The sequence below is a fragment of the Gossypium hirsutum genome, chromosome A06, assembly GCF_007990345.1.
Source record: "Gossypium hirsutum isolate 1008001.06 chromosome A06, Gossypium_hirsutum_v2.1, whole genome shotgun sequence".
NCBI lineage: Eukaryota > Viridiplantae > Streptophyta > Magnoliopsida > Malvales > Malvaceae > Gossypium > Gossypium hirsutum.
The window spans coordinates 12,976,178-12,995,250 of NC_053429.1; the positions used below are offsets into that span (position 1 = coordinate 12,976,178).

Below are 19,073 nucleotides of genomic sequence, written 5' to 3' on the forward strand. Positions count from 1 at the left end.
AATATTCGAAAAAGCTCAAATTGGACCTCGATATGCAATACAAGGTACCCCCGAGAGTAAGGTACCCCCAAGAGTAAAGAATTTCTAATGGAAAGCATGTAATAGTGTTGTTGCCTCTAATGAAAATTTGTACCGATGTCATCTAGCTTTGTCAAAGAAGTGTCAAAGCTGCGACAACAAGGTTGAATCTCTCGAGCATATTCTGTTTCTCTGTCTGATTGCGAAAGTGGTTTGGCGAGCGTCTACTCTTCTCTATGATCCTTCAAATTCGGTTTCTCTAGTTTCTTTAACTAGTGGATTGAGATAAATAAACAATTTCCAAATTTTGGGTCTTTCTCAGCCAAAAGTTTGGCAGCTTGGATATGCTAGGAAATATGGAGCCGAAATTTAAGGATGTTTGAAGGCATTATTTCTGATCCCATTAAAATTTGGAATGATGTTTGGAGGAATTTCTCAGAGTTCCTGCATGTTCAGGAGAATGCTCGGTCCCATTCAACCCCTCAAACATTGGCCTCTTCTTGGAACCCACCCCCACATGGTTTCATTAAAATAAATGTTGATGTTTCATTTGATCAACGTAGCAAAACTGCGAGTCTCGCTGCAATTGCCCGAGGCAGTGATGGTTCTTTCATTACAGGTGCAAATGCCTTGAACTTTGCGGGATCTCCGCTCGTCGCTGAGGCTCTTGCTGTTCGGTTAGGATCAATGTTGGCAAATACTCAACAATGGCGAAACACAATCCTCGAATCCGACAACCAAACTATGATCAAGTGTTTAAAAGGATATTGTAAACCTCTGTGGGAATATGTTGTTGTTCATGATGATATTTCGCTTTTGATAACATGATGTTGTAATGTCTCTTTCTCTTATGCTTCTCGTGGGAATTATTTTGCTTTTTCTTATTATTATCGTTTCATTTCTTCATAATATTTTTCCTTGGAAAAGCACAAATGAAATGAAAATGATTTTGTTTGAAATTGCTTTTAACCATGGCTTAAGGAAAGGGGATAATGAAGATAATGACATATATAATGCTGGCATGAAAAAGAAAATTGTTTGAAAAATGATGGCAAGGAAGTTCCCTAGATTAAAATATCTTCTTTTAAGAATAAAGCTTAAATGAACCTATTTTGGGAATTAAAATTTTAAAATGTCTTGGTCAAGAAAAAACCTTGGACACTTTTCACATCATTTTTTTTAAGCTTCAAAATTTAAAAACTAGAGGTATTACTATTCGGGAAAAGAAACTTAGAGGTATAAATTAAATATAAATAATTTATTTTTTAAATAGCTAATAATTCGGTTAACTTAAGATGATTGATATTACCAACAAAAAAATGTCTCAATTATATCATTTGATGTAAATAATTTTTTATATTTCTTATGTAATTAAATTAATTAAGGTTTTTTTATATCGTTTCATGATTTATGGATACTAAATTTTTTAAAGTTTGTGGTTATTCCTCGTAACAAGTTTGTCTTTAAAATTTAGATATTCTTTAAATTTTAGATATAAATTTTCTTTTTAATAGTATAATGTATCTTACTATTACACTTAATATTTATTGATTAATCATTTAATTTTATATTCTAATAAGCTAGTAATATACAAACCTTTTAACTTATACTCAATTATAAAACATTCATCATGCATGTGAAAACTGTTTACTCAAAAACTATATTTATAGAAAATTTATGTAAAAAAACTAATGACGCATTAGTTGAAATCACTAATATAAAGCTTTAACGATATTGGTGTTATAGCTTTAAAGTTTAATTATGTGTAAACTTTTTTTTAGATTTATTTTGACATAGTAATGTTTAGATATATATACACATATATTTGTTAGAGTTGTGTGACCAAAATTATAAGTGATTGCTTGTAAGTTAAGTTAAACAAAATATTTTTTCTTTCTAAAAGATTTAGTATTTATTAGCATAGTTTATTTGACTTATTAATTTAGCCTATAAAAAGGCTCTTTTACAACCTTAGAAAAATACACTTATTAGATATTAGAACTCATAACACATTTAGAGAATTTTGTGTTTACGTTTTGAGGGTTCTTTGTTTTCGGGTTTTTCGGGGTTTAGTTTTTTATCTCCATCTTTTGTACTCTTCATTCTTTTGTCATTATAGTAAAATTATCTTTGCATGTGGTTTTTTATCTTCTTTGGAGTGGTTTTTCCACGTTAAATTTGTGTGTTCAATTTCTCAATTTATTCCGCTATTTTTTTACCTGTTGCTTAATCGGGTCGATTCCTAACAAGTGATATCAGAGCTAGTTCAATTTTCATAGATCAGCCCGTTCAGAGATGGCAACAACAAGGTTTGAAATTGAGAATTTCGATGGTAAGACAAATTTCAATCTGTGGCAAGTTAGGATGATGGTAATTCTAGTTCAAACTGGCTTGAAAAAGGTTGTTACTGGGAAAAAGCATGAGAATCTAAATCAAACAAAATGGGAAGAGCTTGATGAAAAGGCCTTGTATGCAATCCAGTTGTGCCTCGCGAATACGGTATTACAGAAGGTATTGATGGAGAAGACCTCATCTGCCTTGTGGAAAAGGTTAGAAACTCTTTATGCGACTAAGTCTCTGGTTAACCGTTTAGTGTTGAAACAACGTCTATTTATGTTTCGCATGAACAAATGTGAGCTTCTTAAAGAATACATCAGTCAATTCATTACTCTTTTAAATGATTTAAAGAATGTTGAAGTTCATATTGACGATGATGATTAGGCTATGCTATTATTGTGCTCTTTACCACCTTCATACAAGTCTTTCAAGGACACTCTGATTTATGGCAGAGACAAACTCTCGTTCGAAAATGTGAAGGGTCATTATTTCAGAAATAAACTCGACAATGAGTTTGGTTTGGATAGCAAGGTAGATAGGCAGGCTTCCATTTTGGTAGCATCAAAGAAACGAGACAAAAGGTGTTGCTATTGTAAAAAGTTAGATCACGTCAAAGCAGATTGTTATAAACTGCAAAATAAAAGAGCTGCTGAGAGTAACGAGGAAGATGTAGCTAGTGCTAATTTGGTCGATAAAGCCAGTGATGATTTTTTGTTAGTGTCAACGAGCGATAACTTCAAGCTTACGTCTGAGTGGATCCTAGATTCAGAATGTTCTTTCCACATGTGTCCTAATAGAGAATGGTTCTCCACATACAGTTCGGTTGAAGGTAGAGTTGTGCGCATGGGAAACAATTCATCTAGTAAAGTAATTGGTATTGGTACTGTTAAAATTAGGATACACAGTAGGACGATTAGGACACTCTCAGATGTCAGGTATGTACTTGATTTACGAAAGAATCTCATCTTCTTTAGTATTTTAAACTTGAAAGGATGCAGATTCAACATCGAGTCAAGCGACATTAAAGTATATTGTGGAGCTCTTGTTTTGTTAAAAGGTAAAAGAACCGGCAGTCGTTATATTCTAGAAGGTTCTATAGTAACCAGTGAAATTGGATATTGATACGTGATATTCACGACAGATTTTAAAATTTATAATTAATCGTTCTTGAAACTAACTATTATCACGATAAAGGCAAGTGCACCTATCGAAGAGTAGTATAGCTTTAGCAAGACCAGATTGTCGAACCCGAAGGAACCAAGAGTACTAGTAATTACTTTCTTTTTATTATCTAGCTTAAAAATTAAGGGATTTGTTTATCTAAACTAATTAACTAAACTAATGGTGCACAAAGAGAAAATTAGGGAAAAGCTTTTGGGAAAACTCGATTGATTAAGACAATACTCAAGGAAAAATCCACCTAGACTTCACTTGTTATTTAACTCTGAATCAAACGATTTATTCATTTGACTTGGTCCATAGGAATCCCTAAGTTCTATTATTATCTCTCTCGAGACTAATAACGTCTAACCCTAGGTTGATTAATTGAAATCTCTTTCTAATTAACACTCTAGTGTTGCATTAACTCGATCTATGGACTCTCTTATTAGGTTTCACCCTAATCCGGAAAAATCTTGTCACCCTATCTTTAGGCATGCAATCAACTTCGCTTAATTACGACAAATGTACTCTTAGATAGGGACTTTTGTTCCTCTGAATAAGTGCATTAACTTGAATCAATATCCTAGAATATTAAAACAAGAATTAAGAACACATAATTAAGAACAAGTCAAATGTTTATCATACGATTTAGATAATAATAACAAGATTCGTCTTACGTTTCATTCTCCTTAGGTATTTAGGGGTTTAGTTCATAATTATAAAAGAAAGCATCTCAAAAGAATAAAGATAACAAAACATAAAGAAAACCCAAAACTCCTGAAGGAAATTGAAGGGAGATCTTCAATCTTGACGATGAATCCGGCTTCTGAGATGGATCAATCGGCTTCCCTTGAATAATTCCTTAGCTCCTACTCTATGTGTGTTTTCTAAGTGCCTCCTCAGGTGTTTAAATAGGCTTTAAAATGCCTAAGAGCCCTCAAAAGTGGCTTTTTTCGAATAGGACTATACTTGGGCTCGACAGGGACATGCCCGTGTGCGATTGCTTCAGACCATGGTCAAGGCTGTTAAATAGGCACGGGCGTGTGGTCTATCCGTGTGAGTCGTGCTTTGATTCTGCCGAATGGACACGGCCGTGTGGCCTACCCGTGTGAGGAAGTCCAGGCCGTGTTGATTTCCCATGTTGGCCCATTTTCTCCTTTTTTGGCCCGTTTCTCGCTTTTTTTACTCTCCTATGCTCACCTAAGTATAAAACATGAAATTAAAGGATTAGGAGCATCGAATTCACCAAATCTAAGGATAAATCATCCATAAATGTGCTAAGCATGGGATAAAAATATGTATAAATTACGGTTTATCAAATACCTCCACACTTAAGCGTTTGCTTGTCCTCAAGCAAAATCCACAACTCACAATCAAAATAAATTCTTCTCAACTTATAATCCCTATCGATAATCTCTCAAAATAAATAATAAGTAATCATACATGAGAATTCAACTAGAAGAACATCAAAGTTTCAATCATTCCAAGTTGAGCATTTTATCACGAAAGCATAGGTGCCTCCCCTCATTTAAGTGATTACGCTTGATTCAAAATATCACAAAGTTTTAACATTCTCACTAAAGATTCACTCAAATCACTCGAGGTGTTTAAGGACAATAAATGAAGCACTCATTAGTCAATATGAAAAGTTATTTCCATAGGCTTGCATGAAAATCAAATCTCCACCACTATATATTGAGATGATACGTCAAACAAAAGGTCTTTAGAGGGTTGTCACATGGCTTTGGTTAGGGGGTGTGGTCACAAGCTGAAAGAAAAGGTTAAAATCGAGATTGAATTGAAAAATTACCTAACTAGAAAAATAACTAATTATTAATTGAATACAAGTGAGCTTCTTCTCAAAATATGGAATTAACACTTAAGCTCAAAAAACAACAAATTACTACTAATATATATGTATGTATGTATTATATTTTTTTTAGAACAAGTTAAATAACATAGGCTATCTATCAAAAACATAGCTAAGCAATTTATTCAAATCAAATCTCGACAAAAATAGGGATCAAGTTAATTTAGGGGATTTCAATAATAATGGGTTAAGGGTTAATATTAAGGGTAAATCAATGAATGGGTTGTTAGGCTCAAGGGGGTTCACTAAGGTTTAGTTGTGAAGGTAGGCTTTTATGGAGTGAGTAGGTTAAACCTAAGTGCCTTTATCATCTCGACATATCAAATCAAATGGTGTGGTCTTGACATGCATAATCAAACAAGTTCTAGAATGACAATTCAATATTGATGCACTCAAAGCAACAATAAAAGTGAGCATGAAAGAAATAATAGATGCTCTAAAGGCTCAAGATCTCACAAAATTATGGCTTTTTGATGTTTAAACCTATGAATTTTAACTCAAGATAATACCTAAACTTGGGGAAACAACCTAAAAAAGAAATTAATTCTTAAAAATTAACTTATCATGCTTGATTCTCTAATTCCTTAAAGTTTAAACAATTAATGCATGAATGCCTATGTTTTAATTCAAGACATATTAATAAAAATCATAAATTAATCAAAATTCATTCTAATGATGATATGAGAAAATTATTTGAGAACAAGACAAAATTCAGAGATTTTTCTGATAATGATATAAAAGGCCCCCCACACTTAGGATGTACATTGCCCTCATTGTACAAGGTTAGATTTATTAAATTATATAGATATAAGATCATAAGATAGGGAGAGGAGTGAGACTTCCTGAATGATGAATGGAATCCTTGAATTGGAGTTCTGGAGAATAATCGGCCAAGGCAATGATGAGATTGGAGGAGGATACTCTGGTGGTGATAAAGGTTAGGTTCCACAACCACAATGGCCAGCGAAGAGGTTATCATGGTGGTCGGGCAGGACATGGTAGTCGTGGAGAACCTTTTCCAGTGGAGTTCCTAAGTAATAGTGAGCTTTGGAGCTCTTTATAACTGTGATAGAATTAGGAACTTCTTTTAAGAAACATAAAGAAGCACAATTACTTGTAAAGAAATAGCCGAATAAAAATTATAAAGTCTCAAGATAAAATAAAAATAGTATTAAAGGGAAATAAAAAGGTAATTTCAAAATATAAATAAAGATAAAAATAAATAATAAATAAAAATAAATAATAGGTGTTTATAAAGAAATTGGGGCACACGGGTTAGCCCGTGCGTTTCATAGTTTTCAAAATTGGGCACATTGGTGCACACGGCCATGTTGCACGGCCGTGTCGTTCTTCATTCACTTCTCTTACACCCCTGTATGCCGGTGCACGCCCGTGTTGTTTTGATAGGCTCGACCACGATCGGTGGGTATGGGTGTGTCGCACGCCCGTGTTAATTTGGTAGGATTGCCCACGGCCATGTCGCACAGTCGTGGCAACTTATCGAATCCCGTGTTGGGGAAATATTTTTTTTCTATTTTCACACGGCCGTATCACACAATCGTGTTTCCTTCCATGGTATGGGCACGACCTAAGGCATGCCCGTGTGTCTGGCCATGTGGTTCTAGAAATCCTGTGTTCAGCGACTCAGTTAGTGAATTAACTGTTAAAAACTAAAATGTAAAGAAGTTAACATCGTTAGTGCTCGGGTTGCCTTCCGAGAAGCGCTTATTTATAGTCTAAGCTCTACTTACCTCGATTTTGCATAGTCATGGTGGTTCGAGGAGTTTACGTCTAAGCTCTACTTACCTCGATTTCGCATAGTCATGGTGGTTCGAGGAGTTTACACTCCTCATCCCTGCTATCAATTTTATCAAAATAAGGTTTTAGACGAGTATTATTTACCTTAAAGGTGCCGAATTTAGGATGAATTACCTCGACTGTACCATATGGAAAAATATTGAGTACCGTGAGAGAAATTTCTACATTAGATTCAGAAGTGGCAATACGAGGATCTGTTGCATCCAGTAGTACTTTGTCTCCAACCTCAAGTTGATTTGGTGGAATATTGAGCTCATCAAGGCGTGGTTTTGGTTTATGTGTCCGTCATTCATCTAGTTCCTCAACTCGTAGCCTTCGTTCTTCATAGATAGGTCCTTTGATGTTGCTTGAACAAGGCTCATGTGCGCTCTTCGAACCTATTTTCTGCATAGAGTGTTTTACCACATGATCAGTACTAGTAGTATGATTTATGCAATCACCCTCAATTTTTAAGGTGTTACTCGAATTACGAGCTTGAAGAGTGATTGTTTCATCACCCACACAAAGTGTGAGTTCACCTATACCAACATCAATTATCGTTATAGCAGTTGCTAAAAAGGGCCTCCCTAAAATTAAAGGCACGTTACTATCCTCCTCTATGTCTAGAACAACGAAATCAACTGGGAATATAAATTTGTCAATTTTAACGAGTACATCTTCAATAATACCTCTAGGAAATCTGATTGTTTTATCTGTTAATTGAATGTTCATCCTAGTTTGTTTGGGTTTCCCAAGACCTAGTTGCTTAAACATTTTGTAAGGCATGACATTGGTACTAGCCCCTAAATCAGCCAAGGCATTATTAACATCTAAGCTACCAATTAAACAAGGAATCGTAGAACTCCCTGGATCTTTCAATTTGTTGGCCAGCTTATTCTGTAGAATGGCTGAGCAAACTGCATTCATCTCCACATGCGACGCCTCGTCTAATTTCCGCTTATTTACTAAAAGCTCCTTTAAAAATTTGACTACGTTTGGCATCTATGAAAGAGCCTCAATAAACAGTAAGTTAATATGTAATTTCTTTAAAAGTTTAAGGAATTTACCGAATTGTTCGTCTGAGTGGTCTTTCCTTGTCACATTGGGGTATGGAACATGTGGTTTGTACTCTTTACTTACCTGTTTTTGTTCACTATGGTCTACCTCACCTATACCTTTACTTACCATAGTTTCTTGCCTCGGTTTTGGTTCAGGTGCAACTAACCCTTCCTCATCTTGAATGGTAATCGCATTGATCTGCTCTCTTGGGTTAGATTCAGTGTTACTCGGTAGGCTACCTTGTGGTCGTTCAGATATCAATTTAGCGAGATGGCCTATCTGAGTTTTGAACCCTTGGATCGACGCTTGTTGATTCTTAAGTGCTATCTCGGTATTCTGAAAATGAGTTTCTGAAACCGAGATGAATTTTGTTAGCATCTCCTCAAGGTTCGATTTTTTCTCTTGTTGGTGAGATAGTTGTTGGAAGCCTAGAGGTGGTGGTGGTTTCTGATTCCCTTGGCCTCCCCATGAGAAATTTAGGTGGTTCCTCCATCCTGCATTGTAAGTGTTACTATAGGGATGATTTTGAAGTCAAGGATTATTACCCATACAATTTAATTGCTTGTTGTCCATGTTGTGGCCATAAGGTGGGTACTCTGAATTGCTCGTCCCTCCCCCACTTGCATTGCATTACTGGGTGAACCTATGAAGAACCAAGAAAACCGTCAATTTTTCTATTCAAAAGTTCTACCTGATTAGAGAGCATGGTGACCGAATCGATGTTAAAAACGTCGGCTACTTTCGTTGGCTTTCTCCTCATGACTTGCCACTGATAATTATTCAGTGACATCTCTTCTATAAATTCATAAGCATCCTCAGGTGTCTTTTTATTGATAATCCCACCAGCGGCTGCGTCAACCATCTGTCTAGTTGAAAGATTCAGGCCATTGTGAAAAGTTTGAACCTGTAGCCAGAGTTACCCATGGTGAGGGCACCTTCTCAACGGATCCTTGTATCTCTCTCATGCATTGTAGAGTGTTTTTAGATCCATCTGTATAAAAGAAGAGATATCATTCCTTAATTTAGCCGTTTTAGCTGGTGGAAAATATTTTAGTAAAAACTTTTCAGTCATTTGTTCCCAAGTAGTGATTGACCCTCGTGGTAACGAGTTCAACCACTGTTTAGCCTTATTCCTTAATGAAAAGGGAAATAATCGAAGGTGTATGACATCGTCAGAAACGCCATTGATTTTAAATGTGTCACAGAAAATTCGCCAAGTGATTGTTTGGATCCTCATCCTGCAAACCATCAAACTGAACAAATTGCTGTATCATTTGAATCGTGTTAGGTTTCAGTTCAAAATTATTTGTAGCAATAGCAGGCCTAACTATAGTTGACTCAGTTTCTGTTAAATTCAATTTAGCATAATCATACATAGTGCGCGGAGCAGGATTCTGATTTACTAGATCAGCAGCAATCGTAAGAGGTAGCAGATTTTCCTAATTTTCAGTCATCTCCTCGGTTGTGGTTTGAATATCGTCCTCTTGCCCTTCCTTTGTGTATCTTAAGCTTCACCTTAGTTCTCTTCAATTTCTGCGAGCTGTGCGATCGATCTCACTATCAAAAAGTAATGGTTCTGACGAGTTTCTTCTGGTCATAAACTAGAAAAACCTGACAGAAACGAATAAAAGAGAAAATTAGAAAATAAAATAAAAATTTATATTGCAATTAAAGTAAAATGGCTAAAGTAATAAAATTGAGTGTTCCTAATATCTTAAGTTCCCTGGCAACGGCACCAAAAACTTGATACGTGATATTTACGACAGATTTTAAAATTTATAATTAATCGCTCTTGAAACTAACTATTATCACGATAAAGGCAAGTGTACCTATCGAACAGTAGTATAGCTTTAGCGAGACCGGATTGTCGAACCCAAAGGAACCAAGAGTGCTAGTAATTACTTTCTTTTTATTATCTAGCCTAAAAATTAAGGGATTTGTTTATCTAAACTAATTAACTAAACTAAGGGTGCACAGAGAGAAAATTGAGGAAAAGCTTTTGGGAAAACTCGATTGATTAAGACAATACCCAAGGAAAAATCCACCTAGACTTCACTTGTTATTTAACTCTGAATCAGACGATTTATTCATTTGACTTGATCCGTAGGAATCCCTAAGTTATATTATTATCTCTCTCAAAACTAATAACTTCTAACCCTAGGTTGATTAATTGAAATCTCTTTCTAATTAACACTCTAGTGTTGTATTAACTCGATCTATGGACTCCCGTATTAGGTTTCACCCTAATTCGGCAAAATCTTGTCACACTATCTCTAGGCGTGCAATCAACTCCACTTAATTACGACAAATGTACTCTTAGATAAGGACTTTTGGTCCTCTGAATAAGTGCATTAACTTGAATCAATAACCTGGAATATTAAAACAAGAATTAAGAACACATAATTAAGAACAAGTCAAATATTTATCATACAATTCAGATGATAATAACAAGATCTGTCTTAGGTTTCATTCCCCTTAGGTATTTAGGGGGTTTAGTTCATAATTATGAAAGAAAACATCTCAAAAGAATAAAGATAACAAAACATAAAGAAAACCCAAAACTCCTGAAAGAAATTGAAGGGAGATCTTCAGTCTTGACGATTAATCCGACTTCTGAGATGGATCAATCGGCTTCCCTTGAGTAATTCCTTGCCTCCTACTCTGTGTGTGTTTTCTAAGTGCCTCCTCAGGTGTTTGAATAGGCTTTAGAATGCCTAAGAGCCCTCAAAAGTGGCTTTTTCCGAATAGGACTATACTTGGGCTCGACATTGACATGCTCGTGTGCGATTGCTTCAGATCGTGGTCAAGGATATTAAATAGGCACGGGTGTGTGGTCTATCCGCGTGAGTAGTGCTTCGATTCTTCCAAATGGACACGGCTGTGTGGCCTACCCATGTGAGGAAGTCCAGGCCGTGTTGATTTCCCATGTTGGCCCATTTTCTCCGTTTTTCCCTGTTTCTCGCTCTTTTTACTCTGCTATATTCACCTAAGTATAAAACAGGAAATTAAAGGATTAGGAGCATCGAATTCACCAAATCTAAGAAGAAATCATCCATAAATGTGCTAAGCATGGGATAAAATATGTATAAATTACGGTTTATCTGATGTCCCTCGTCTGTTACGGAGTCGAAGTCAACTCGTTTGGAACGGAGGCAACTTGGTCATAGGAGGGAAAAAGGTGTGATCGTTTCGTTAAAAAGAGGTTCTCTTTTAGATATAGGTTTTGAAAAGTTAAAGCACTGTGTTCGTAAAAATCATACCCGGGTTAGTTTTGATTCGGCAGTGCACAAGTCGAAGGCTAGAAGTCTTCCAGCTTTTAGGCATAGATTTGACTTAGTTAATTCCCTGCATAGTTCAAGATAGGCCCATGGCGGGCTTTGGCAAAGATGGTGTTGTAAGAATTCGTGTCAAGGTAGAGATTGTTAGAGTTGTGTGACCCAAATTCTTAGAGATTGCTTGCAAGTCAAGTTAAACAAAATATATTTTCTTTCTAAAAGATTTAGTATTTATTAGTATAATATATTTAACATTTATTAGCATAGTTTATTTGACTTACTAATTTAACCTATAAATAGGCTCTTTTACAACCTTAGAAAAATACACCCATTAGAGATTAGAACTCATAACACATTTAAAGAATTTTTTGTTTACGTTTTAAGGGTTCTTTATTTTTGCATTTTTCAGGGTTTAGTTTTTTATCTCCATCTTTTGCACTCTTTGTTCTTTTGCCATTATAGTAAAATTATCTTTACCCATGGTTTTTTATCCTCTTCGAAGGGGTTTTTCTACGTTAAATTTGTGTATTCAATTTCCTAATTTATTTCGCTTTTTTTTACTTGTTGCTTAATCGGGCCGATCTTAACAATATTAGAAGAGGAGGGAAGGAGAGTTTTCGATTGGTGTAAGTGGTGCAAATATAGAAAGTCATATAACAACAATTTTAACAGTCAAATAATTAAAAAAAACTTTCAAATAGTTCAAAGATCATTTTATAACTTTATAAAGTTAAATAATTTAGTGACATTCAGTGTAGTTTACCTTTTATTTTATAAATAAAACAATTCAAAAGTGTTAGTTCTAGTTACATGAGCAAGATTCAACTCCCATGAAGGCTTGTTATTGTTTTATTAAGGCATAATGACTTATATGGCCTTCTAACTTTATAAACAAAAATCATTTTAGTTCTCTATTTAATTTTTTGTCTTTTCTAGCCCTTAAACTTGTGTTGTTCGTCAAATCACCCCAAAATGGATGAAGAAGTTAACATATGTTAACTCTGTTGATGTGACATCCATGTGGCAGTCCATGTGTATACCACATTAGCAATTAATTATTTTTTTAAAAATTAAGAATATTAAAAAATATTTTTATATATTTTTAATAATTTTAAAATTTAAAAAAATTCATCAATTGCTAACTTGGCATTCACGTGTACACTACGTCAGTAAAGTTAACAAACGTTAACTTTTCCATTCATTTTGGGGTGATTTAACAAACAGTGCAAATTTAAGGGCTAAAAGGGGCAAAAAAATAAATAGAGGGCTAAAATAATTTTTTAATAAAATTGGAAGACTAAATAAGCCATTATGTCTTTTATTAAAAAGATAGAGAGAGCACTTATTCTATTTAAACAAGGAACTTATGTTAGTGCATTTTTGTTGCAAGTAAATTGTTCTTATTATTTAGTTTACAATTAAATTTTTAAGGGGAAAGTTTTATTGAGTTGGATTTAAATCATGTCTTATACTTGTTGATAAGACTTCGCAAACGTTGAAAATTTTCGAATTATGTAACTAAACTTTGGCTTTCATCTCTCAATTTATAACTATTTGTAAATTAATACAATTGCAACTGAACAGAAAAATGAAAAACAAATCAACGAATCTTTTCTAAAAAATATATTTGGTACACTGTCAATGTAATTTTTTAACTTCACAAGCAACGTTATAAATTTGCCACTTGTCTCATTTCCTTTATATATTGGAATAATATTTGGTATATTACCATAGAAGTTTTTAGACTCTACAAGTAGGGTGAGGGAATTGGCAAGTGTTTTATAAATGTATAATAAAATATTTAAAAAAGAAAATGCATAAAAGTTTTTTAAAACTACTTGTGGAATAAAAAAATAATATTAATACTTATATATTAATTTTTTAAATTTTTTTATTTTAAACTTGTCATTATCGCAACTTATTTGTAAAATTTTAAATTCCATTGACAATGTAACAAATATTTTTAAAAATGATATATTAACCAATTTTCTTTCTTTTGTCAAAGATTTAGTAACAGTTTGTGTTTCTGCACTCGTATGTTTATCTTTCAGCTTAAATTCAATTCAATTTAGGAACGTATATATTCATTTCTGGCCCACAAATCTAAGTAAATCACAATTACCCACCATAGAAGGAGTGTTTGATAGTGACAATTGAGACACTCCTACTACATTTATTATTTATTATTTCTAAGTCGGCTATGATGAAATCAAATCACATAAGATTGGCTATCTAATTGAAAAGAAAATGGAAAAATGAAAAAGTGTTGGACAATTAATTACTAGTCTAATCCAATAGCAAGTAGAGCATTTGTTTTGAGTTGTTTATCAAACTTAGACCCTAAGAAAATAAGCAAAATCCGAATCTAGATTTTCGAATTTACTTCAAACCAATTAATCACAACATTTAGCTACTATACTATGCCGTCACCACTAGTTCAAAGGTTCTTCTGGTGACAAGAAATGTCTTAATCTTAATTAATAGGATCAATATTAACTAGAACCTGCTTGATTAATCGAGATTCATTTACATCAAATGAGCTTTGGTTTTCACAAAAGATTCGATCATTATTAAGAACGATGATAATATACATACGATATTGACTCTATTGCTACTTAATTACACCTAATTTTGTCACGGTGGATTTGCTTCTTTACTTTCATTAATTTGTTCACACTTGTTATTTATAAAATAGAGTTTTATGGAAATATGAATCAAATTTTGATTTTTTATAAAATTAAGGGTTCAAAATTTTTAAATATGTAAATTCTGCTTTACTTAGAAACATGAATAATAATGGTAATACACTAATTATTTCAAAATATGTAAAACCACAATTGCAATCTTACAATCGTTCCTTGTACTCCAAGGAATGCATGTTTAATTTGTTTACATAGTTTATAGTCGTTTCTTTTTTTGGTAAGTGAGGGAGTTGATTCATGGTCCCATCAAGTCCTGATCTGGGTAAGCGAGGGACCTTTGCTTGCATAAAGAGGAAAAATAAAAGCAATGTAATGATTAGCATATGCTAGAATAAATTAATTTGATTGTTTTTTTCAAAGTATTTATTGGAGTGAGCTTGATAATTAATTTTTCGCATTCTGCAGGTCCATTAAGGAGTAAATATTGGTCACAAGTTGTAAAACAGCTCCATACCCAAGATGAGGATTAAACCCTCAACCACTAATTAAGATGGAAAAATTCTTATTATCTCATTCAACTCTCGTGGTTAATATGAGTTTTAAATATGCACAATTCAGCTTAATCACATTGATATTTAGCTGGATATGAAAAGCAAAGGTAAATATAACTTAAGGATAATGCAATGAATAACATAACGTATTGACCTAATAAATCAGATGAATATTAAAAAAACGCAGCTAAAGATTAAAAAAAATCTCGCTATATCCTTAATTTCTTGTAGTGTTTTTACGACTTAATTACAAGATTATCATATTTAATTTTTTAATATATCCTAAAGATAAGTATTATACTTATTAATCTGTTAATAAAATATTATAAAATAAGATTTTTCAAGTGTTGAAAAGGAAAAAGTGAATGGATTTTATTTATTTATTTTTTGCATAGTGAACGGATTATATAAACTTTGTAAACTTTCAATTAAATTGATATATTGCGACTCCACATACCTAATTAACATGCACATTTTACGTAATTATCAACAAGAAGGTAGCAAATAATATTTTATATTGTAATTAAAACGTGCCTTCGATTTTTTAAGATCACCTAATACCGACGACCCATTAGTAATTTCAACACCCTAACTACCATAAATTATATAAAAACTTAAATTGGGGCATTCATTAAGTTATCCTTTCTTTCTTTTTTTAGAAAAATTTAACTTCATATACCTAAAATAGTTATAAAAATAAAAACTAGTTTTTTATTGTAATATTCAATCAAGTGTAGTATGTGAAAAGTTTGAGATGATCTAAGATATAAATTACATTATAAATGTCGGAATCCAAAATAATCCACTAATCATGATATGTTGTCCCAAAATAATAACTGCATTAAAGGAATCAAAGTAAAGAAAAAAAAATTAATAATTTTTTTATATTATTAATATTTTAACAGTTTAACTATTAAATTTATCAATATCATGTATGTAAATTTTAGAAGTTATCTCATATCACTATTTTATTAATATATAGATTTAACATTTTAAAGGTTTTTTTACATAGAACAAATATTTAAATATTTTTGAACTTAATCAAAATTTGACGAACATAATCTATATTAATAGAACATAAAATATTACTATCGAACTCTTAAAATATTAATTATATAAAAAATGTATATAAAATTATTTTGTTTTATCTTTTATTCCTAATTAATGGACGGACTTGCTAATTTAAAATAATTTTTTTTGAAATATAATTTATTTTTGTTATGTAACTATTTTTACTCTAAAAAACAACATCAAAACAGATCAAAATATTTTTCAATTTTTAAAGAATACATAGATTTCAATTTTAACAAATATAGAAAAAATTATTTCATTGAAAAAATATTATTTCAAACATTTATTTTTTAAAAAAAATACATTCGATAACCATATTAAATTTGTACTCAATATAAAACTTTCACCCAAAAAAATATGAATGAAATAAGTTGATAGATAGCTACTTATTACTTAATGTTGAAAATGTTAAGTAATTTTTTTTTCAAAAAAAAGTTATATTTGAATTAATTATTCTTTATTTTTGTTAAAACAAAGAAAATATTCAAATTGTTATATTTAACTTTTATACAAAACAATATAAAATATTATCTTAATAAAAAAAATTATAAAATGAATATCGAACTTAGAGAGGCACATTATAAGAAATGTTCTCCATGTATGATAGCAATGTTGCATATAATAGTATACGGGATTTAGTTAGGCCATGGTATGAATTGGCATGGGATTAATTGATGCATTGCATGCACTATTGGTGTGGTAGAGGATATGTAACATCCCGAGTTTTTGGTTTAAACTTGTAGAACTATGTCAAGTAATAAGTTTAGCTCAATGGTTAAAAGATTCCTTCCTTCCCTTAAAAACTCGAGTTTAATTCTCCTTGCTTGCACAAAATTTATTTTTTGTTTGTAAATTTTTTTCTCCCTTCCTTAGGTGTGCCACCTATAACTAATAAAAAACCCTAGGTTTAAATACCAATTTTTAGCTCAAAAATTAGCCTTTTCATTTTATTCTTTTCTCGTTGCCGCCCAACCCTTTCTCCCTCTCTGTTCATCTCCATTTTCCTTTTTTCTTCCTTCCTTTTTACCTATCTCTGTTGTCACCACGCTTACATTCTGTTTTCTACATTCTTCACGAATCCGTTGCCACAGAATTGAATCGGGAAGGGTAAGATTTCTAAGGTAGATTTGATTTTATGTTTTGTTTCCCTTCATTCTTTTCTTCTCTATGTTGACGGAATATGATGTTGTGAATTAACTTTTGGTAAAGGTTCGGATCTGCATCCCTCAGATCGTCAGTAAAGAAGGTGGTTGTTTGCATCTTTCGAGTGATTAAAAGTAATGTAAATGAATTGGTTGGTTTTCGTTCCGCTGTTAAGTTAAATTCGATAGAATATCCTAGGATTGTTGCTAAACATTTAATTTCAGTGTTAGGTTCAGACCAGAGTTAGTTTTATTTGGATTTGGGGCTTTGGAGCGGTAAATAACATCAATGATTTGGATTACAGATTTTCCAAGTGTGTGTTCAAGCCAAAAGATGGCAAACCGAGTGTGGATTTTGGACCACACGAGCATACACAGCACACGGACAGTTGGCACGGCCGTGTGCCACTATTTTGTTAGGGTTAAAGTAAGGCCACATGACCTAGAGAGGGTTACTCGACCTGGTACACTACCGTGTGACCACTGTTGAGAAAAGTTGTTATTTTACACATGGTCATTGTGAGTAACACAACATCCCCACAAGGACGTATGACCTTCTATTCTATTGTTTTCACACTGTTTTATGATATATTGTTTTCACACTGTTTTATGATATGTTTTATTTTAATCCCAGTGTAATTCCCTACATGTTAAAGCCCCTAAAATCATGTTTAAGACTACATTACTAATTAATTGATTATATGTTCGTGATTGGTATGAAATTGTTTGTCTGTAAGCATGCCTTGATTGCTATTGTTAATAGTGATTACTTGAAAATCATGTATATGAAACTGTTAAACTGAAGCATGTTGACTATGCAATTGATATTGTTACTGTTACTGTTACTGTATTGACTAGCATGTTGTGCTATATGATTGATATGATATTCTTACTGTTATTGTACTGTTTAGCATGATATGCTACATGATTGAAATGCCATTATTTCATTGCATGGGGTTGGGTTTGTTGGTTGACGAAGGAGTTTCATGGAGTATCAACGACAGTTAAGTTGGTATTAATTTTTTAATGTTATGCATTGAATTACTGAGGAGATTGAGCGATTTAATCGTATTTACTAGTAGTTTTTATCTGCAAAAATTGCTGTGCATTCACAACAATTAAAAGTGTATTATCCTGTTTTACTGGTGGCTTAACCATAGCATTGGCAGCACTGTTTGCACTTATATTGGCAATTAATATGCACTTCTGTTACTGGTGGTTTAACTATTTCGAGCTTTAGCTCACACTGTTTGGAGTTTGGTAAACGAGTTTTTGGGGAACTCGTGGTGTGGTAGTGGTTGGACGGGTAGGATTATTTCATCGTTTCACTGAGCATGTCATATACAGAAATTATTATGGCATTGTGAACTGCATGAATTGTATAATGTGACTTTTGTTATTCTGATAATTTGCATGTATACTTTTGCTTAGACTCACACTGAAATTTCTTAATCTCACCCCTTAATTTCCTACTTCTCAACTAACGCTCAAAACTAGGATCGGACTTGGCATGCAAATGACTCTCGGACATCAAATTGTTTTTACATTAAATATATACTTTTTACAATTTTTCTACTAGTTTTGGACTGTAATTTATTAAACTAGACTATGGCTTGGTAACTTTTATTTTTGGGGAGTATTTTATACATGAATCATATGTTTGAATTGTTCGGACTTAATAACTGGTAAATGCATGCTATTTAGACTAAGTAAAAACTGACATGATTTATTTTCATTGCAAAATGTGTGTTCATGTTTTTTTTTTGTATATGGAATGAGTTGACAATGATAAGATTTTACAAAGGCAATCACTCACATTAAAACAATGAATTATAAGATGGAAAGACCTATAAATTGAATTGACATACACGTGTGATATTGTGGTAAAAATGTGGTAATAAATTTGAGATTGGTAATAGTATAAGCGATGTTGTAACTTAAATTGAAGTCGGTAACATAGGAAGAGTATAAAACAAGTGTTAAGCTAATAGTTGTGATTAAAAATGGAAACATGTTTAAATTATCCTAAAGAATTAAGTGCCAAAAAGTCACATGAAGATAAGATTTGGCAATGAGCCTAAAATGCACACAAGAATGAATTAATATTAAATGACTTGCAACATGATCTAATGGACTTGGATAAACAATAA

General features: G+C 32.7%; 1 protein-coding gene and 1 non-coding gene across 2 annotated transcripts; both read left to right on the forward strand.

Moving 5' to 3' along the window:
• The first annotated feature begins 393 nt into the window (after positions 1-393).
• LOC107963284 (uncharacterized) lies at positions 394-846 on the forward strand. The gene has a single exon (XM_016899843.1). It carries the CDS (start codon positions 394-396, stop codon positions 844-846), a length of 453 nt encoding a protein of 150 aa, XP_016755332.1.
• An 8,313-nt stretch (positions 847-9,159) lies between these two features.
• On the forward strand, positions 9,160-9,266 carry LOC121231168 (small nucleolar RNA R71). Its single transcript, XR_005929235.1, has one exon. It is a non-coding gene; the product is annotated as a small nucleolar RNA R71 (small nucleolar RNA).
• Positions 9,267-19,073: the final 9,807 nt, after the last annotated feature.

Coding starts and splice junctions, on each gene's coding strand:
- LOC107963284 (XM_016899843.1), top strand. CDS start 394: ATGTTTGAAGGCATTATTTCTGATCCCATTAAAATTTGGAATGATGTT.